The sequence below is a fragment of the Candoia aspera genome, chromosome 1, assembly GCF_035149785.1.
Source record: "Candoia aspera isolate rCanAsp1 chromosome 1, rCanAsp1.hap2, whole genome shotgun sequence".
Taxonomy (NCBI): domain Eukaryota; kingdom Metazoa; phylum Chordata; class Lepidosauria; order Squamata; family Boidae; genus Candoia; species Candoia aspera.
The window spans coordinates 140,876,774-140,899,313 of NC_086153.1; the positions used below are offsets into that span (position 1 = coordinate 140,876,774).

Sequence of the window (22,540 nt, forward strand, 5' to 3'; positions counted from 1 at the left end):
CATTTAGCTAATGCCTTACAATCATTAAATGGAATAATGCAATTGCAATTCGCTTCTGTATTACTGCCAAGAAAACAACATGGATGTATCCATGAAGTCATCAATGAGTCAAGTTTCATTCAGTGTTACCTTTACCTTTTACTTATCACTAATATTCCCCATTAACCTTGTAGAAGTAGGTCCTGGAAGAGGCTATTAATCATAATAATGTTCCGTATGTGAATCACCTGAATAAATGTTTCCCTCATTAATGGACAGAACAGAACTATGGATGCCAGTAAGAATGGATTTTGCATTAGAGTAATGCCACAGCTGTGTTAATTTTTGCTGTAGCTTCGTTTTCTTAAAAGTAGGAAGACAATGGACTGTGCATAATTTTCAAACTCTGTTCCTCACTTCCTTACATTTTACCATTAGGAGGCAAAGCCAGCGCAAGGTCTCAGTGGAAAAGAAGAGAAGAATATTGCAGACAGGTATTGGACATTTCTATCCTGTTTTTTTTAATTTACAGAGTTTTAAAATTCTGATCTATTCAACATTGTAAGAAAATACCTCATGAGTTTCGTAACTGAATAAGATTTGAATCTAAATCTATATGAAACTGCAGTTTTGGGGCACAAATGTGGAAACTGCCCTTTCAAATTACAGGTAGGTTACATATTTGAATGCAAGAGAAAACTTTACCAGTAACTGATTTGAGCTGAGATTTTTGACTTTTTGTAAGTCAAATACTATGTTTTAATATGAAGGCATTTAATTCTAATATTGCTTTTAATGTAATTATTTTGAATGTTGTACATTTGTGTTGTATGTATAATTGTGTGCCTGATTACAGGTTTGCTGTTCATTTTGGATAAATCTGATATTTATTACTATGCATCTTTACTCATGACAGTATCAAGGGTTGGCCTTGGTGTAGTTAACAATCAGCTTGATTGCATATCACCAGTTGGCAATAGAGTATGTTCCATTATAAAGAATAATCCATAATAATAATTATTGCATCTTAGGAAATTTGGAATTTTTGTCATATATGAAAAGAACAATGTTAAGCAAAGTGTGCTAGAATTATGTCCTCTACACTATATATGTGTAAATGTACGTATGTGTGGGTGAGATCATCCACCGCCACAGGGTGAGGTATTGTCATGAGCACTGATGGTGAGCAGGAGGGGGCCCCTATCCAGCGGGGAAAACGCATGTGTAGTAGAGAGAATTTGAGCTGTCATTCAAAGAGACACAGAACAGATCCACCTTGACTTTTGGGGTTTATCTGTATGGGTTTTCTCACGTTTCATCAGTTTGGTAGGATTTTCTGTCTACTGTAGCAGTAATAAAACACTAGAGACTTATTCCTCGTCTTGGCGTGGTTCCAGCTTGTCAGGACAGGTATCATCAATATGCTGATGAGATGCAATTATACATCTCCACCCCAGGTTACATAAGTGATGCTCTTGCATGGTGCCTGGAGGCGGTAAGGGTCTGGATGGGGAACAACAGGCTTCGGCTGAACTCTGGCAAGACAGAGTGGCTGTGGGTTGGGGGCTCCCAGGTATCCAGGAACTTACCATCTTTGGTTCTGGATGGGGTTGCACTGCCCCAGACAGACCCGATGCGGAACTTGGGGGTTCTCCTGGACTCATGACTCCTGCTCAAAGAGCAAGTGGCAGCTGTGGCCAGAAGGGCCTTTGCACAACTTTGTGTTGTGTGCCAGCTACGCCCTTTCCTGGATCGGGAGTCCCTCCGAATGGTCACCCATGCCCTGGTCATCTCCTGCATAGACTACTGCAGTGCACTGTACATGGGGCTACCCTTGAAGAGTATCCAGAAGCTACAGCTGGTGCAAAATGTGGCAGCGCGAGCAGTCTTAGGAGCCCCTAGAAGGGCACATGTAACACCGTTGCTGCGTGAGCTGCATTGGGTGCTGTTTTGCTTCCGGGTCCAATTCAAGGTGTTGGTTATCACCGTTAAAGCCCTGCATGGCAAGGGTCCAGGTTACCTGAGGGGCTGTCTCACCCCTGTTACTTCGACCTGTCCCACCCGGTCAGGCAGAGAGGGCATGTTACAGACCCTGTCCATGAGGGATTGCTGATTGGCAGGGCCCAGGAGGAGGGTCTTCCCTGCCGTAGCACCTGCCCTTTGGAACAAGCTACTCCTGAGGGTAAGACAGGCCCCCACTCTCCCGGCCTTTCAGAAGGAAGTAAAAACATGGCTATGCCACCTGGCCTGGGATGGGAGGGGGGATAGTTATTCATGGGGGTGGTTGGCCCCGTGAGGGTGTCAAGGTTAAGATCTTCCCATCTGGAATTTTATATTTTATACTGTATATTGTATATTTTGTATATGTATTTATATTTTTAGGTACTTATATCGAACGGTTTTAGTGATTGCTATTTTTACTATTTGTAAGCCACCCAGAGTCGTCATGTGTGAGATGGGTGGCAAAGAAAATGAATGAATGAATGAATATATATATATATATATATATATATATATATATATATATGCATGCATGCATGCATGCATGCATGCATGCATGCGCACTTGCATATTTGTGAGTGTGAATGAGACCCATAGCATTTACTGACAGGTTGCACTGCATTATATTCCATGGAAAACCATTCCTGCTTGATTTGTATTTTCTTCTGTCAGGTTTTCCTAAAAGAAATGAGCACTGCAGAAAAAGGTTGATGCAGATTTTTTTTGGAAACAAACAAACAAACATTATAGGAAATAAGAATGTAAGATGTGTGGCTAATAAAATGCTTTTGAAATAAGAAAACTGCACTTTCAAAGATCCAAGAAATGTTTTATAGAGATCTAGGAAAGATATATATACAGTGCACACGCACACGCACACACACCCCATTAAAAAGTAGAACCCTGAAAATGTGCCAGACTTCTGTGTCCATAAAAAACCCTGTGCCCTAAAACTCCTTAGGCATTGGCTAAGGGCACTTCCACACAGCCACATCTCTCCACACTTGTATTCTCAGCAGTATTTTGCGGTGCACGCTGGTTTCCCCATTGTTCTGCTCTAATCTCTCATGGAGGAACTGGGCCATGGAGTTGTACAGGTCTTGGACTGGTGCAACTGCTGTGTATGGAGCAGTCCTAAGAGGACAGTGGACACAGCCTGGGTGATGACTGGTTTTCTCTTTCCGTTGGAGAGTGCATTTATTTGATGGGCTTTCCTAGTGAGTTCTAATCTTCGGAAAATTCCTTTGTTACCCTGAAGAAGTGACCATTTTACAATTTTGTTTTATAATGTTATTAACGATAGTGAATTATTTTGGTTAAGCAGCAGTTGATCCATTTAATTTAACCATAATGTTTACTTTCTTGGACTATGAACCCTCCTGAAGCTGGGCATCCAGAATATATCACAATAGTCGTAAATTATACTTGGCTTATTCAATGTACTTTTAAAATATCACAGAGTAATAAAAGAAAGTGTTCCTAGTCTAATTTCCCAGTGGCTGAATAGTTGGCCCAGTGTTTTCTGCAGCTGTATATTACCTACTGATAGAAAATTCTTGTTATCCTGACAAGAATCCATAGAGGTGGTTGTGGGAGTATATATACTGCAAGGCCTTGGGAATGATGATTGGAAAGGTTTGATTTCAGCATAGTAGCATCCTCTTATACAGCGCTGTCTTCTACAGGGATGAATAGTAGCCATTCATTTGTATGGGAGAAAACAAAATAGAACCCTTGTGGGATAGGATTGTTGTGAGGGCTTCCCCAGTGAGTTATGCCTACCTGCATAGTGCTATCCTGAATTCTGATATAGATCATTTAAAAGTACGACATAATATTGGAAAACTAGGTGGAAAGTTTAAAAAAGTTTCCTGCATGTTTATAGTAATTCAACAATGTTATGAGACTATGATAAACAACAATTAATGCATGAATTACACAAATCTCAGACAGTTTTTTCTATAGCATCTGATTATCAGGGTTCCTTCAGGGCTGCTCTAACCCTAAGCAGTAGAGTTTTTTATCCTTGGTCCAAAATTCCTCCCAATTCCACAGTTCTTGAAAAACTAGCAATTAGTTAGTATACTGGGACCAAAAGACCATATTAGCACATGACATGGCTACTTCAGCAGGGTTTGCCACCAAGCTCTAAAATAAAAACTTTATTGCAATTAATCCACTTCTTGTAGGCAAAACGGGTTTCCTTCAGTCTTCCAGGTTTAAAGATCTGACAGAGACATATTTAAATGAATGCTGTGTACAGGTAACCAAGCCAGGTTTATCTAGTTCAGTCATTTCAAAAGAACAGATTCTTAGAGTAGCTTAAACACAGCCCTGAGAGCAAAATGGTGCATCATTATGCTCTGTTAGATGTACATTATGGCGTTTATTTCCAAATTGCTTCAATCTTACTTAACCGACAGATTTCTTTTGGGGTTTTCCAAGGCGAAAATCCTTTTTTAGTTCTGTAGCATAGTTACTATGTTTGACTCTATTTGTCTCTGCTGGTAACTTACGGTATTATTTCGTTATTTTTTTACATTAAGATGGCAGTTATGAGAACTTCAACAAATACCAGGTTATGAATAATCAGAGGCAGAGATAAATGATCATGAATTTTAATTGGTATGATTACAGCCTGTATGGTTTAGTGAGTGGAGTAACAGATTAGGATTGCAGAGGCTGGTGTTTATATCACCACTCAGGCAGGGAAGAAACTCACAGGGCGATCTTGAGCCAGTCCCTCTTTCTTGGCCTAATCTACCACACAGGGTTTATTTGTCATAAATAATGGCTGAGGAATACATATTTACACTGAGCTGATACAGAAAAGGAATGTGGGTATTCTTTGTCTGATGTTTCAGAATCAAAGATGAATCTTCTTCAAGTGATGAAGACCACCGAACCACAAGTGAAGCCACTCACCTTCCACTGTTGTCTGGAATAGGTTATAAAAAGACTCTTCGACTCAGTTCTGAACAGCTTGTAAGTAACATTTGTCATTAGGATTTCTCCCCATTATCATCATGCAGAATCCATCTGTGATAATAAAACAGCTCCCAGTATCAAATGAAGGATTTCCTGGGGCATCACTTGCTATAAGAGAAGAAGAAGCCATTGATTGGTGGTCCAGCAGCCCCAGTTATGACCACGCTAATGGGAAAGGAAGCCTGTTAATTGAACTGTAGTAGGACAAAACAGTCAAATAACATCCACTAAGAATGCGGAAAAAGGAAGCAAACTGACAGGTTGAGAAAAATCAGTAAAATTTATGGGACCATAATTAAATACATTTTACTTACTTTTCTGGGTCCTGGGAATTTGTCTTCTTTTTTCTTTGAGGGGTGTTTTAGTGACATATCTTTAGTGTAGAGTCTGTTCCTCTTCCTGAAAGAAAACTTCCTGGGTTCCAAGATGAGGACTTAAAATATGAATGGTTGAACTGGAGATGCCAGCTCCAAAGATGCCACTTCGATCTTGCCAAGAATATGCTCTGTCACTTAGCCATGGACCCTTCTGCTTTTACCTAGTAGTTGGAAGATTTCATGTAGTTGCTATGCCAAGAATCAGCACCTGAGCAAACCTCTCTGAGGGTCCATCTGGGGAATCTTCAGCCATGTTGTGAAGCAAAATCTGGAATTTAAGTCAGGCTGAATAATTTTGTAAAAAGAGAAAAGAGAAGCTGAGTACTTGCACTGTAATTCTGACTGACAAGAAGATTTTCTTGATTGTTGGTGGGCATTGGGCATAATTTTCAGAAAGGAGTGCAGGCTGAATCTTAACATCTATTTGGCTAAGGGGGGTTCTTTGATAACATTGCATTTCATTCTGTGGGCTCAAGTGGACAATATAGGAGGCATCTTGCCTCAGTCATATTTGATGTTTAAGTGTCTCTAAAAGAAGCCTAATTCTGGAAAAGCTTGACATGATTACAGTCTGCATATGCCAAAATTGCCTATAGCATAGATGAGGTTTTCCTAAGGGATTTTATCTATCTTGGCTTTGTATCCTAGTGGACTTCCCCTTTGTAGATTGACTCAAGGCTGAAACAGAATAATTCATTAGTTGGTATGCAGTGAAATATCTTTCTAACATTAAGTCTATGAGCATAAGGTATTAGCTTGGAAGCTGTAAATATGATTGCAGCTTTATTTGAGCTGCAATTCCATATATATTTCCTTTGGCGTATGTACCATGTTTAAATTCGATGAGATTGACTTCTGAGAGTGAGCATGTGTTTTAGGCTGTTCTCTGGTTTCTCTGTGTGTGGCGTTTGAACTCTAGGCTGTGTGCTTTTTTTAACAGAAAAGTCTCAACCTTAAGAATGGTCCCAATGATGTCATTTTTAGTGTCACAACACAATATCAAGGAACATGTCGCTGTGAAGGCACCATCTACTTATGGAACTGGGATGACAAAGTCATTATTTCTGACATTGATGGCACCATCACAAGGTGAGTCCTTAGCCAGACACAGAATGGCACATTTTCATTCAGGGAATACCATGCTCCACTCCCTGATAAGACAAACCAACAGTGATGTTTTACTTCCACTTTAAACTGAGCAGCAAATATTAAAATCTTGTATACATCTTGTATAATCTTGTATAAAAATAATCTTGTATTTGCATGGTACGCGAAAGAGCAAACCTGAGCCCTACAGAAACTAACATTAAAGAGTTAGCAGACTGTCCTTTCTGCTTAGTGAGTGTGATGGAGTCATGTATTCATGCTAATTCCACTTGAGGATCAAACTACTCCAAGCAACACATTGATGGCTCAGCCTGTGCTTGACTATACAGCATCTAAGAGCACTGGGCCATTTTTAAACTTGGTGCCACATCAGACAAAGTGGTGATGCCAGCTAGACTCAGCTGTTTTCTTCTGTTATGTGACCCAAGAGTGACACAAAAAAGTAATGGTGGCTTTGTGCCAATCTGGCTGAAAGAGACAGAAGAGCAGGCTTTCCTGTTCTTCTCTGTGCCAGACAGGGGCCAATTGCAGGAGATACTTATCCTGACCACAGTATGGGTGAGACACTGCATTGGGTGCAGGTAGCTGTTTCTGGGTCTTTTGTAGCCCAGGAAGTCAGTGGTTGCAGCTCTTCTGTATCCTCTCACTTGGTTGGTTTAGTTTTAGTGTTCATTTTAAAGTGTTGTTTAATCATGCATATGCATGTTTTCATTGCTGAAGTCAGAGATCTGATTTTTTACTGTCATTCTAAACCATGGTTTGTTTAACTGTGGCTCACTGAATTAAGCACAACTGGCTGGATTGACCTATCATGGTTTATAAACAACAGTGGCTAAGTTTATACAATATGCAAAATCAAACACTCCCCAAAACAAACCAAAATGCAGAATGACATACAGTAAGTGGGATGCATGAACCCAGTCAGTAATTGCTGCTTCTAATACCCAATTTAGTCATGGAAGGATGTTGTTAATAATATAATTACCAGATCAATAGGGTCAAAATTAGAATATTCCCAACACTTCCCCAGTGAAGTGAGGATAATTGGGAAGGAAAAAGTGAATGATATTTCTAAAGATATGCTTGCATAGCTAGACATCATTAAAGTAGGTACACTGGCCAACAAGATGGAAATTTGTTAATAAAGTTCATTTACAGTATACTAATGTTAACTACCAAAACTGTAAGCCTGTTTTCTGTATTCCACAAATATAATTTGTTATTGTACATTTCTTTTTGGTTTTAAAAACCTGTCTTTCCAGATCAGATACTTTAGGTCATATTTTGCCTACTCTTGGCAAGGACTGGACACATCAAGGCATTGCTAAATTGTATCATAAAGTGAGCCAGTAAGTATATTAACTAATCTGCAAAATCACCTCTTCTTCCTTTTTAAATGTCAGTTTCCACTACATATGAGTTGTCATAAAAAAACAAATGCCAACGATTAAGCTAAGAATATTCCTAACTTTGAGAACTGAGTATCGCCTTAGGGATGGGCAGCTTTGGGTTGATAAATAGGATGGCTGCCTGGCAAGAGGGAGCCGTTATCACTTTTTGCCCTCCTGGAATAAAGTTTGGTTCTTAAAGCCCCTGAATGTGATCCCCCCAAATTCATAGTATAGCATTAAAAAGAAATTACATTTTCAGTGGCCCACCCACCTTGCCTAAGAGAAGAACCCATTTTTTTCTCCTTTTTTCATTCATATGCAAAACTCATCTACATGAACTGCACTACATTTTCTTGCATATCTGTATTTGGATTTGTACACCTTTTTGTGTGTGTGTGTGTATGTATATATATATGTATATATGTGTATATATATATATATGTATATGTATATTGTATAGGGGATGATGATAATGTGGCCCTGAATACTAAAGTACCTACCTGCATTTTGGGTGGGAGCTCCAGATTAACCCTTCCTTCCCCTTCAGGTATACTGCAGGTTCTACCCACAGACCACCCCTACCCCTACCTCCCCCCCCAATTTGATAGGGCATTTTGTGGCATTTTTCTATGTATCTTAACTCACCCAAAAATTCTTAATGCTGCATTAAATCTGAAGGGTGGCAGGGTGTGTGTGTGTTTAAGAAACTTCCACTTGTACCCACTTGTACCCAGCCAATGTGCTGGGGATAGAATAGAGCTAAAATAGGGGAAACAGTTCAGGAAGGAAAGGAGAAAATAAAAACTAGATAAAAGAGGCAAAGAAAATGTGGATAGGTGGGAGGATATCTTTGGGGTGGGAGTGTTCAGTGTAGTTGAATATGTATACGAAACATATATGTATGATTAGTTCTTTCACTGCCCACTTTTAGCTCCAATCCCTTTTCTTATCACCCTGTGTTCCTCAGGAGCTTTGGCCAGAGGCAGTATGGCCTCTCTAGGAGGAATACTCTAGACCCATATGTTATGCTTAATAATATATCCCTGTGGTTGAGGAGTGCCTTCCATAATGCAACTTACCCTCTGTGTGATAGATATGGGGTCCCCAGAATGACCACAGAAATCACCCTTGGTGCCTCCAGGCTCCCTGATCCTGACATTCTTTATATTTTTAAAATTTAGTAATTTAAAAGTGAAACTGGCATGCTACAAAGTGAAAAGCTGGGCTCCAGCAGGATTGAGAATAATTCTAAGTTTCACATGGATCCCATAGGTCTTCTGATAAAGTAAATCAAGATAAGTGGCTGCATTGCAGAACCAAATTAGGAAGTATGCCCACCTGCTCAGAAAAAAGACAAATGCAAAGAAGGGTAGCAAGGAGTCCTATGGGAAGGGGAAACTAGAGGGTGTAGAGCCGTGTTTCTCAACCTCAGCACCTTTAAGTTGTGTGGACTTCAACTCCCAGAATTCCCTAGCCAGCCATGCTGAGGTTGAGGTTAATGTTGCTGAGGTTGAGACACTGGCGTGGAGAGTAGCAGTGTGGGTGCATTGGCATTTTGTGGCTAGTTACGCCTCTCGTGGCAGCCATTTTGTGAATAGACAGACCACCAGCTGCCCTTCTGCAAGAGAACCCACAACATTTTCTCAAAACTCCCATTTGCCACTAGCCCAAAAAACTTTGGGAGCCCAGTGGTAGACATTGAAAAGCAGCAGTGAATTTTATGTAGATTCCTCTGAGTGGAAATACCTTTTTGGTTTATAGATAGCACTGAATCCTGTGGTAAATGCCGCACACATAAAGGGAAGAAGCACCTTTCCATTCTCTCTTCTTGTGCAATCCAAAGGGATCCCTTTGGCTGTGAGTGTTTTGCGTGGCTGATAACAATTGTGAAGGTGCTGGCCTAGAAAGCAGGAGACTGGGAGTTCTAGTCCCACCTTAGGCACGAAAGCCGGCTGGGTGACCTTGGGCCAGTCCCTCTCTCTCAGCCCAACTCACCTCACAGGGTGGTTGTTGTGGGGAAAATAGGAGGAGGAAGGAGTATTAGGAATGTTCCCTACCTTGAGTTATTTATAAAGATAATAAAGATGGGATAAAAATCTATAATAATAATAACCTTGTAGTTTGCAATTTCAATAAGTTTGTGATGATGGTGGTATGTTTTCCCTCTTTAAAACCACAGAAATGGATATAAGTTCCTGTACTGTTCAGCCCGTGCTATTGGGATGGCAGATATGACTCGAGGGTATTTGCACTGGGTGAACGAGCGGGGCACGGTGTTACCGCAAGGGCCTGTGCTACTGAGTCCCAGCAGTCTGTTCTCAGCTTTTCACAGGTATCACAGCATGCGGTCTTGTAACCAAGGACACTTCCCAGCTTGGGATCAGAAATGTGGTCTTTTAAATTGGAGGGGGGTGGGTAATTTTTTTCTTTCCCTGAAATAGTTCTGGGGTTAGGCTTATTACAGAATGATCTTAGGAGGTCAACATTTACTTACTATTGCTAAGGTGTGATGTACTTAGTGACCCTATGTAACATGGTAGTAAAATACATTGTTGTCCAGTACTGTGAGTTGTTGCATTCATATTTGTGGATCAACTCTAGCAAAAGGCAACTGTGTGATCTTGTTGAAAGCAGTGAGATTTAAGCTATTTCTGGTGGACATTTTCTATGGAATATAATGCATGTATGGATTTGGGACCTGTAATCAGAGTTTGTTAGCTTTGAATAAAAATGAGCTAAAACAAACTCAGCTGCCTTTTGCTCTTTATATTTCATGCATGTAACATACAGCAGATCTGGAAAACTTTCCCTTTCTGATTTGATGCTGTGGTCCATTGATGGAGAGGAAATCAGATAGCCATAAAATAACTGCAAGACCAATATATTCATCAGTAGATTAAACAATTTTTTAAAATTGAAAGTTTATTCAAACATGGCTCTCACATTGCCAAAATCAGCAGGCTTAAAGCAATGCAGTTGGCCTTTTTTGCGTACATAGAATGAGTCTTCATGTTTAATTTTAAGCAGCCCTATGAACCATAAAAATTTCAGAAAACCTTGACAGATTATTAGTCAGAAGTCTTAGTCAATTGAAACCGTTCACACAGCTTAAGGAAATGCGTTGTGTACCATTTATAGTGCTAAAGTATTATCTAATATTTTACCCTGTTTTATTTCCTCCTCTTATTTCAGAGAAGTGATAGAGAAGAAGCCAGAAAAATTTAAAGTTCAGTGTTTAACTGACATAAAAAACTTATTTCATCCTAACACGGAACCTTTTTATGCTGCCTTTGGCAATAGGCCTGCTGTAAGTACCAGTTGTGATGATTATTCTCTAAGAGCTCTTCCAAAGAAGTATTGGCACTGCAGGATTAATTTTTCAGTTAAAAATTGTTCTCCAGATTCTGTTAAGTTGCAACTCTCAGCACCCCGATAAGCCATGCTGGCTTGGGCCATTTGGAGCTGTTCTTGACCATCCCAGTCCCCTGATCTGGTTCAGAAGGATACCATTGTTGGTAGTATCAAAAGCTGCTGGGAGATCTCATGCTATCTCCTGGTCTGAAACTAGACTAAAAGGAGTCCAGAGAATCTCTTTCCTCCAGGAATGCCTGTTGACACCGCAATCTGATCAAAAATTGTCCAGTTTTGCTAGAACCTGCAATAGTTTCTTGAGGAGGGGTCAGACCACCTCCTACTTCCGAGCCAATAGAACCACCCCCTCTGTCAAGGATGCATAGATCTCACTGCATAGATCCAATCATATCACCTCCTGGGAGACCTTGACCAACCAGAAGAGACGCAGATCTGAAATACAGGTGGCCATACTTACAGCCCCCCAAACCCTGTCCCTTTTCTCAGGACTAACAGATTCAAACCTTTCCCAGATAATGGAACTGGACTGTGCCTCAGTGACCTCCATAGGACTTGCTCGGTTGACATCCAGCTCCAAGTGAATCAGATCCAACAGATACCTAGAGTAGTCTTCAGTGATCTTGCAGGTGTTCCGCTGGTCCCTCCCTGCCCAGGTGCGATTGAATCACCTTAAATCTGCCGGTGGGCAATTTGTAGACACAATAAGAGCATAGAAATACATTTTGCCACTCTTACCTCCACAAAATAATCCTTAACAAACACTCTTATCTATGCTCAGATTCACTCTTCTGTATTGCTTCCTAATGCCTAGACAGCCAGATCAAGCATTCCCTGAATGTTTGTGAATTCATATGAAACTTTGCCCCTAGTTTTTGATGTCGATGATTGAAAAGTAAAAAAAAAGTGTGGGAAAAAATGTGGCAAATCATTTCTGTGTTACTGCTATGAAAACCACGGTCACCAGGAGTTGAGTTCAGCTTGAAGGAATCTGTACTTGTAATACATTTTTGTGGCTTAAAATTCATGAAGTGCCTCCAATATGAACAGTATGTAAGTTATATACATGCAAAAAAAACTATTTTTGGATTATTTTAATGGGACTCATATCTTTTTGTTATTTTATCTAGGATGTGTACTCATACAAGCAAGTTGGGGTTTCACTAAACAGAATATTCACTGTTAATCCAAAAGGAGAACTAATTCAAGAGCACGCAAAGACCAACATTTCATCGTGAGTGTCTATCTGCTGCTTATGTAGCACTGATTTTTCTCTTTCTATAAGCCTTTGATGCTGAAAGTTAAATAGGAATTAAATGAATTGGCTTGAAATAAACCTCACTGATACGATGCATATTCCCAACGTTTACTTTGGTTATATGTAGTGCAATCTCTTTTAGAGATTAACATTAAAATATAGGATTCAGAGTTTTCTTTATTTAAAAGATTGTTAAAGGACATACATTTTCGGTTTAAAAATACACTTGCCGTGATTTAAAAAATGCCCTCTTAAGGTTTCAATGAGGTGAGGGTATTTGTGCATACAACAGAATAATCAAGTTAACATTTCTAAGAAAGAGTTACCAATTCCTGTTGTAGGCACAGTCCGTACACAACTTTTCTGCTTCTGAAACTTTTGTTTTCCGCTGTCTGTTTGTCTGTCAAGGTGGTCATGTTTCATAGGTTTTCTGAAAGTCAGAAGCTGAAATTCAGGTGAAAAAAAGTACCTGAAAGCGATTATAGAGGAAGTGTAAACCTTTGCTATAAATGGAGTTTTCCTAGGGATTAATAAATGTAATTGGAAAAAGTAAGACCTTGTTGCTTTCACTTGGATCTGTATCCTGCTCTTGCCACTCTCCCATATTCTAGGGCCAGGATAATTTCAGTTTGGCCATTGAAGGCCTTACTCTTAAAAACAGCTCTGACTTCAAGAGGGCATCTTCAGAATGCTCACCTGTTCATTTCAGTAAGCTGCAGGAGATGCTACTGTAGCTGTTTTCTCTTCTGTGGATTTTGTAATCTATTGTGGCTTGTTTTATTGCAAGTGTGTACTGTAGCAATATTTTAGGAAATCACACCCATGTGCATAATGTTCAGAAATAAGTTAAAAGGCTGTAGGGATGTTATGTTTTTCTTATTTTGCCTAAGTTGTGTTCATGCAATCCATGACATCATTAATATATTTAATAGTTCAGATAATATTTCAATTGTTTCTCCCCCCACACCTCCTCCCTTCCCCCTACAGGTATGCGAGACTTTGTGAAGTGGTGGATCATGTATTTCCCTTGATGAAAAGAAGTCATTCTTCAGACTTCCCCTGTTCTGACACCTACAGTCAGTTCACATACTGGAGGGATCCATTGCCACCTTTTGAAAATAATGATGTTCATGCTACTTTGCCATAACTCTTTTGAAACATCTTGGCAGCATCTCAACATCTCAGCTCTTCTGTGCTTCAGTTGTTCAGCTGGATTTTGCGCTTCAAATGGAATTTGGGATGTAGTGGTTAAATGTCAGTTCAGAAATTGCCTTTGTTCTTTAAAGTAAGATTTCTGAATGTTGCCCTCCCAGCTCTTCACCAGCATCATGCTCAAGAGGTGCCCAGTGCCATATATTCTTTTTAAAAAGACAGTTCTGAGTGCCATGATACTGGGAATCTCAAAATCAAAGTCCTATGTGGTCTTCAGTGTTTCCACGTGAGCTTTCAAAGCGAAGTGGTGTGTTTCTACCCTGAAGCATCACTGGAGCCATTCCATCCCCTCCTTCTCAGGTAGAGGAAGAAGAAATAACTTTAAGCATCTGAGGTGTAACACATACATTTTCTAGCCCCCCAGTATATAAAAAAGTGATCAACAAAATATGTTGAGATCTAGTGAACAAATTTCAAGTCTGTTGATAAGCTTACCCAGCACCGCTATCATCACTAGCACTGTACTAGTTTGTATTGATAGGGGTACGATTCTCATCTCCAATTCTGTTTGTCAATATACCATTGCCAAATTGTTCTTTCAATTTCATTATCAGGATGAAAACCTTTTTTTTAAAAAAAAACATTGAATGCACTTACATTATCAGTTGCATGTGACTAGTTGGCTCTACTAAATTCAGGCTATAATTTGCAAAAAGAAACTTTGAGCCTGCTACCATTACTCTATACTGTGTTTCATCTTAATCCTTCTGGAAGGTTTGGACCCACCAGAGGTCCTTCAGTGCAATATCTTTATGGTCATAGCTAGAGTTTACTCATATGACGTATGCTTTTCAAACTGTGTGTACTTGGCAGTAGAGTCCTCTGCCTTTCCTGGTTTCTTCTTCCATGAAGAGTGATGCCATTTAAACATATGTGTGCTCTTCCCATCTAACAAATAATAGTACACAAGGGTTTCTGCTTTTAATTGCAAGAGAAACATGTCTGGAAGTATTTTTAGTGAACTTCCTTGAATTGCTTCATTGCTGATTCAGCATATTTTATTTGCACTATGTGTACTAGGGTATGAGGTTTGAGGGAAGTGGCTGATTGTAAATCCTCTGAAGATTTCTCTTTGGGGTTTCTTTCTTCTTTTTATTTTACCGCCCAGTTTTGAGATTAATATGATTTTGGGTGCCGTACAATATAAATCGCCATTACTGAGAGTTTTTCCTTTACATTTCATTTTTTTTTCTTGATATAATTATGAGAATTCATATCCTTCCTTTTTGTTTTGTTTTGTATTATTTGACTGCCTTGAGATTCAACATTATAAGTGGATATTTTAGATTATTTTTCAGAGAAGCTGCTTTTACAAGTTGCTGGTCTTCTTTAAAATGCAGGTTTCCATTGTTTATACTGTATATCAAATACTCTTTTAACAAAACAAAATTTTCTTTTCCTTCCTTTTATTAAGCTATTTCTTTTTTATATTTATTGGAAGGTTGCTATATGATCAGTTTAAAACTAGACATAATGCCAAGAGGCCTGAGGCCTGCTAAATCTTTTTAAAGTTAGAGACTGGGCAAAATTCAAATGCTGCTGAGATGGTTAGAATGTATTTTTTAAAATCCTTCTCACTGTGTTTTCTATCTGAAACTTAGCCCTAGTAGTTTTCTCTTACTGATCTCTGAGTAGATAAATACCCCTAAGAAGAAATTGTTTGGAATCCTTCTCATATGCATTTCAGATATACCTCAGTTGCCGTTATATAAATTCTGCTTGGTCGGTCTCCATTCTTTTAAATGGGTTCTTGGAATTCTCTTTATTTGTATTTCATGATTGCACTCTGAGCAGCTCCCAGATACAGTGGCCAAAGCCAACTAAAGATAATTATAATAAAGTCGATTACTTTCACCAACTTGACCTAGGCTGTTGTCCCATATATAATTGGGTCAGTAAAGTCATTGGGCCTAACCTCTGACAAAATATAGAGGATTGCTCTGTTAGTAGCCTCTGCCTTTAGCTGGATTAGGTCCAAAAGCTGCAAGCCAATTTTAACTAAAGAACTATTTTAGAATTTTTTTGCCATTAAGTCAATGGTGCTTTTATCATTGATAGTGAAAGTTACATTCAGTATTGTAGCATATCAGCTCTTTACATTTAATGGGTTAATTTCACACTGACTCCTACAGTACCCAGTCCCCTAAATGATTATCCCATTAGCTTTATGGTGCAGCTGATATACCTACTCAGAAATAAGCTCCCTTGAGTTCATTTGGACTTCCTCATACATTAATTGCATCTAAAATTTGCAACTTTAATTCTGCAAGACAGCCCACATGATTAAGTCATACGTCCTAGATTCTGTTCTCGTCTTACAAGTTTGGAATGAAAATTGATTTGAATCAGGACTGTGGGACTATAGCCATGGCCCAGCTAGAAATTGGTTTTAGATTCACGCTTAATGTCTTCTGTGCTGTTAAATTCCTTATGAATAGACAACCCTTTCTGAAGCAGTATCACTGTTTCCTCTGTTTACTGCTCTCAGCAGTCCAAAGCAGCATATATAAAATAATTTAAAATAAATAAATAACTGTAAAAGCCAGAGGAGCAAGTAAAGCCAAAACAGCTCCAGCCCCAAGGTCATTTGTTTGATGGGGAAGGAGAGATGGGGCTGGGACTGAGTTCATTTCTTTCTTTCCAACTCAGTTGATCAGCCTTTTGAAAGAAGTCCCATCTCTACAGCCCAAGCTGTTAAAATTGAAGAGGAACTATGTGTGCATAGCCATATTTCTACATGTTGTTTTCCTTCCACATGCATACAAGCATGCTCTGTTTGTATTCCATTAGCTGAATTAGGGTACTAATGTTTGCAATGAGATTAAACATCTATAATACCTGTTGGTACTAACACTCCTTGCAATTGCAAAAATTTTAGGACTACAAATTATGTCTCCAACCTGGCTAAAGTTATGATGAAGATCCAAATGAAAGTAATTTGCAATTAACATTGCAATTCTTAGTACCCTTATCAGCAGGTAATTGATAAAGATTGAGTTGGATGCATAGGAATAGCTCACACATTCCACTCCATTGCCTTGAATAGGATTTTGTCATTTTGCTGGCCTGTGACATCTCCTATACACATTAAGTAGTATGATTGCTGGGATTACGGAAGTCTTTCCCCCCCCCCCCCATTATTTCTGAATGTATGTTGATTCCTAAATCTGGGCAATATCAGGGTGCATAAAGAAATACAGGTACTGATCCAAAACCAGCATCGTTTTAAGCTCTTTAATATTACCAAATTACTAGTTGAACAAAATGAAATCCACTTTTCAGGTCTAAGAACATGATTATTGATTTAGCAGCATTTCATAATCCAAAAAGTCTAGCATGGGGAACAGAAAGCCATGGAAAACTTGTTTCAATATTATCACTTTTGGAGAGATGTATCTCTTATTGAAGAATGCCTCTTTTCTTCATTTCTCTCTCTCTCATGTACACTGTGGCCACTTTGTATTTGGTATTTGTTTACTCAATACAAAAGGGGCATGATCCAGCTAAGGTTAAAAAATAGTGTTGTATAGAGCTTAGAATCCAATTCCCAAAAGGTGCTTTGGTGCAGCTGCTTTACAAGTTGCAGACAGATGCTATGCTCCCTCTCTGCTCTAAACACTTTTTGGGAGATTGAATCTGAAGTTCTGCCCAGCCCTATTAAACAGGTTTCATTCCCATTTACTTTAATACAAGAGTTTCCTAGTGCTGCCAGAGATTAGTGAGATTCAGTACTTGGTCCATGTAGATTGTTTCCTTATTCTAGCTTTTTAAGGATGAAATTTTTGTCTTATAAACAGGCCTTATTTTTGAGAACTATTCATAAACCAACAGTAAATATTTTCAGGAAATGAATGGCCTCCTGGCTAAACTGGGAATTCTTGGGTGGGTCTGCCATGATTTTAGGAGACAGTAAATGATCTCAACTAACACATACTCTATTGTGATAATACCTGAGGCAAACTGTGGATTTCTGTAGGAAAATGTGAAACTACTTGCAGAAACCTTGGCAAATTTATTTTGTTCTTATTTGCTGATTTTAATATGCCTTTAATTTTAATAATAATCAAGTTTATTTTTTTTAAAGGGAATGTGAAAGCCATCCTGCCTTAGCTTTATTAGAAATGCTACTGTATTGTTGAATGTAGTTGCTGATCTGCAGGTACATTTCAGCTAATATTTATGGCATTGGTTTGGGAGAATATATTTTAGAGCATTTTTAAGCTTTACTGTTAAAATTAGCTGCAGATACAGTTTCTAAATAGTTCTTATTTTGGCCAAGTACTGCGCACCTTAAAATAGTGTTGTTGAATTTACACAGTAAACATGGAATGGATGAATTCTTTCTGTGAAAGAAAAAAAAAAGACCCTCTTGACTTTACTTCTGGTATACTGATGGTTTTCTGTTACAGAAAAGATACCTTTTCTAAATAGAAAGCCAATATATGCTCTGTTTATACTTTCTCCTGTCTCCTAAACTAGAATATGCAAGGTGGATCCCTGTTTATTTTGATACATTTTATGACTATTTAGTTCCATATGTTGAAAATCAAATAATGGTGATGGAATTTGAGGGCAAGTGGGAGAATTATTAATGGATATATTTGGGGAAGATATTTTCTCTGTACATGTATGCAGTAGTGCCGTGACTGTATTAAAAAGATAGTTCATTTTGATGGTGAACAGAATGCAACTAAGATATATTGTAATAAATTCAATCCAATGGAAAATGTCACGTGGGGTGTGATTTCAAAAGAGGTATGCAGGGCAAATTTCAGTCCCTGCTAAGCTCTTTAGAAACTTGCTGGAAGTCAGTAGAAAAGCTTAAGCACATATTGGAAGTCTCATTGGGCACAATCACCACACTTCACTCTGTAGCCCTAACCATGTCTGTACAGAAGTCTCCGAGCCAGGTATAGACCTCGGTAACCACATTTAGGATTGCATGTAGCTCTAGCTGGCTTGGGTCCCCAGCTTAAGCTTCCTATTTTGAGCATTATGCTTATGAGAAAGAAAAAACTGCAAAGAAAGACCAGAGAGAGGAAGAAACGTACTGCTGATTTTATTGCCTACCTAATGCAGAGGTCCAGCAAGGAGGGCATGAAACAACTCATTGTGGGGTTGACCCCACTGCACCATTGGTGCACTTCTCTGGGGTAGGAAACATGAAGCTATTTGTTTTTTGGTGGTTTTCCTGCTGTTATATCAACCTTCCTCCACTCCAGGGGAGGTGCCCCTTTGTGCCTTTCTATTCCAGAAAGATTTACAATTTTAACAGAATGCTTTGACCACATGCTATGTGCCCCTTTATCCAAGCAGCTTTTAACAGAACTATTGATTGGCAGCTCTTACCAGGCATAACTGAGAAGGATGGAGGAGCGGGATAGGCAGGGGCTATCTGGAGTTCTCTGAGGACTGAAGTCAAGGGGTTCTAAAAGCCTAGAAATCAGGTGTACTCCGTGTTGACAAGAGCCTATCTATCGATTCAGGAAATCCCTGGCTTTGATCAAGGTTTGCAAGCAAGACTTTCAGTTACTTATTCACGGTTTTCTAAATGGAACCTGCCTTTTGCCTTTTGTCTGCTAGAACCTTTAAAAGGAGAGTATTTTCTGTGGTGGTCAAAAAAAAAAAGTAAATGGATTAAACAGTTCGTGTTTCTTTAGAAAACTGTGTAAGCATCCTTCCCACTACAAGGCTTTTAAAAAGAACTCAGAAAGTTGAGATAGTATTGAATTGGGTTAGCTCTAAATATTCCAATTTTAACTTTTTTGGGGGAGGGGAGGTTAGTTAGACTTTGTTTTGAGGTAGTTCTTGCAAATCCCAGATTTGATTCCAGAGAAGTGTGGAAGTGCAAATCCCAGATTTGATTCCAGAGGAATTGCACCCCAACTCCTGTTGTATTCCTAATTGTGATTATAGCTCCCAGAATTCTCAGCCCAGTTTGGGGAAGGCTTGTTTTTAGGTGTTCTGAAAAAATGTTACAATGATCAATGTAATCATCTGTATTGTCAAGCCTCACATTTTTCAAAACAGGAGAAGAATGGGTTTTGTAGTAGCTCAGAAAAATTATGATTGAGTGCTGTTCATGAAGCACAAATAATTTGCCAGGAAAAAATAATAAAAGAAAATGTAAAATAAAATAGCCACGGAATCACATAAGCCCAAGCCAACAAAATGACTTAATTTGACTGCTTATGAGCTTTACTTCATCCTAAACCAAGATTTTTCATTGCCAAGTGAGTAAAAATCTGAAAAGAGATTTGAGTCAGCCCTGCTTCATACTTGTTTGGCCAGGATATTTGCTCCATAGAACATTTGCCAGCTGTTCCTGTGATTTGGCTCCAATGGTTTTTAAAATCCAAAGCATGTCATTTCTAAAAGCAGATATTATGCTTAATTCATCCCAATTGTATCTAGGTGAGATGAAAGTGCTTTCAAGCTCCTTAATCTTTCAGGACTGCTGCATTGGTTCCTGTAGCCAAATAGGAAGGTAAAGGGGGGCGTTTTAAACAACTACAACATCTGCGTCCGACGTGAGAGACGGTTACTGTGTGAGACAAAAGAGATCATCAATCACATGAGCCTGAAGTTAAAACCATCTGGCTTCTTTGCAACAACACCAGGTGTTAGCAGCAGAGACAGACTTCCTGTGTTACCACACTGGCTGCAAAGCACAAGTATGTGGCAGGCAAAGCAATGTGGACAGGGATATGCCATTCGTGAGATGAGGGTGTAAAAATAAAGACAAAGAAGCAGGGCTGAGTGTGAGTGCTATTGGGTGTCCATACCTATATGGCAATGTAAGTCATTTTCTTCTTCAACAGGGTTTGGTGGAGAAAAACCCCTTCACATTAGTTTGAAAGAAAGTGGACTCTGGGAAAGTGTGTTAAACTACTGACAGTCACAATTGCCTGTTAATATGGATAGATGCAAGTAAAGAGATCTAACCTGAGATCTTGCTACAACAGAATCTGGTTTCCAGGTGGGAAAGGGGATGTTGGCTAATGCTGATAGTTCACAATATTAAACGTATCTGAGAATTCCCTTTCACACAGAGTTGGAAAGCACAGGCTGTGGAGCCCAGCCCCTGGAATTCAAATTCAAGCACCCCTGACTAATAACTAGCTTTTACTTGAACACATTCAGTCAAGTGGAACCCACTACCTTTCTAGGGAATTGCTTCCACTGTCAAACTGCTCTTAGCATTAGCATTCCCTCCCACCCCACAACATTCAACTGGAATCTGCCTTCCTGTAATGCAAATCCATTATTTCATGCCTGGCACTCTGGAATGAGAGAGCAGGTCTGGACCTTCTGTTCAGGTATTTGAAGAGTATGATAATATTCCTCTTGGTCATTTTTATCCTCAAGACTAGAAGTACTCCATTCTGTCTCTCTTCATACAGCTTGTTCCTACAGTAGTCTCCTGATCAAAGTCACTGGCCACAGTACTTGAGCTCGGTTCTGATTGAATCAGGTTAGAATGGCACAATTAACAATTAATAGATATTGATATGCTTAGTTTCTATCGTTCAAACCTGATTTACCAAAGTGGGATCTATGCTGCTCAGAATTGTGCACAACTGGAAAGTCCTTTAAGCCTCCTTACACTGCCCATGTTATGGAAAATACACTGTACTTCTGTGGATACAGCCCAGCTCTGCATTTGCCTTCTTTACAGCCACATCACCCTGCTGGCTCATACTCAGTATACAGCCAACTACTACTACAAGATCTCTTTCACAAGTAGCATTACCAACTACCATTTGATTAGTGTTTCCTAAATGAGGAACTTGTCTGTGTTAAGTTTAATTTTGTGACTTGCTGCCCATTTCTCCAATCTAAATTGTTTTAATTTTTGCTGCTTCTGCTGGTGAATTAGCTCTCCCACACAATTTTGATTATCTCCAAATTTGGAAGCATTCCTTCTATACTTCTAGCACCTTGTTCAAATGTTAATGAAGATGTTGAACGGTAAACCTGGGACGGATCATCGTGGCGCCCCACTTGATTCTCAAGGTGATGAGAATTTTCAGTTTCCAATTTTCAAGTCAGCTACATGTCTACTTAATTGGCAGGCTAAACAGCCCATGTTTAACTAGCATGCCATTGGGGGCTTCATCAAATGCTTTGCTAAAACATCTAGTTATCGCAAACAATACCAAGGATGTTTTGGAGAAAGTCGTAACTGGTGAACTGGAGAAAAATAGATACATCTGTGTAGTATAGTTGTTCACAAGGGTTTATTGTAACTCCGGTTGCCGATTTTTTTCCCTACCAACTCTTCTGTGTTTAATAGCATCTTGACATTAATAGGCAACAATATATATTAGTATGCTGCAGAACTTAAAATTAACTTGTTGCTTTTTGAAGATGTAGCAGAAAAACCACAGAGAGTCTATTCAAGAGATGTTGGTTGACCATCCTAATGATAGCAATCCAGTACAAAGTTAAACTAAAGCACATTAAAATCAATGTATTCTCATGCACATCTCTCTGCTTTTGACTGTAACATGTTACTGCAAGATGTCGGGCACAATACCATATTCTTGACAATGAAGAATGTATACAGTTGCAATGAAGGATGGAGTTTCTCTATTTTTGATAGTTATATGGAGAGAAACATTTCATTTTCTATAGAACTGTCAAGGGCTATGTGTGCTTCAAAACTGACTTGGAACAAGAGCTTTGGATGTGCAAGTCCTCTACCTCCCCAATAGTTAATTAAAAACAGTCTTAAGTGTTTTCAGGGCTCTGCATGAGCCTGAGAAATACTGCTGCTTCAAGGAGTCTGCAGATTAAAGTCAGCATGATTCTTAAGCATGGCTTTTGTTTTTCAGGCTTGCAGAGAATCATAAAAA

The 22,540-nt window shown here is 39.1% G+C and overlaps 1 protein-coding gene across 1 annotated transcript in view; it reads left to right on the top strand.

Annotated features, from left to right (window-relative positions):
- Positions 1–17,694, top strand: part of LPIN1 (lipin 1) — a 53,496-nt gene extending 35,802 nt beyond the window's left edge. Inside the window, exons 14-21 of the mRNA XM_063314618.1 lie at positions 418–473; positions 4,845–4,965; positions 6,286–6,434; positions 7,715–7,801; positions 10,023–10,175; positions 11,036–11,150; positions 12,343–12,446; positions 13,458–17,694. Of these exons, the coding sequence (XP_063170688.1) occupies positions 418–473; positions 4,845–4,965; positions 6,286–6,434; positions 7,715–7,801; positions 10,023–10,175; positions 11,036–11,150; positions 12,343–12,446; positions 13,458–13,617 (945 nt within the window). The 3' untranslated portion in view covers positions 13,618–17,694. The remainder of the gene's footprint in view (positions 1–417; positions 474–4,844; positions 4,966–6,285; positions 6,435–7,714; positions 7,802–10,022; positions 10,176–11,035; positions 11,151–12,342; positions 12,447–13,457) is intronic.
- The last annotated feature ends 4,846 nt before the right edge of the window (positions 17,695–22,540 follow it).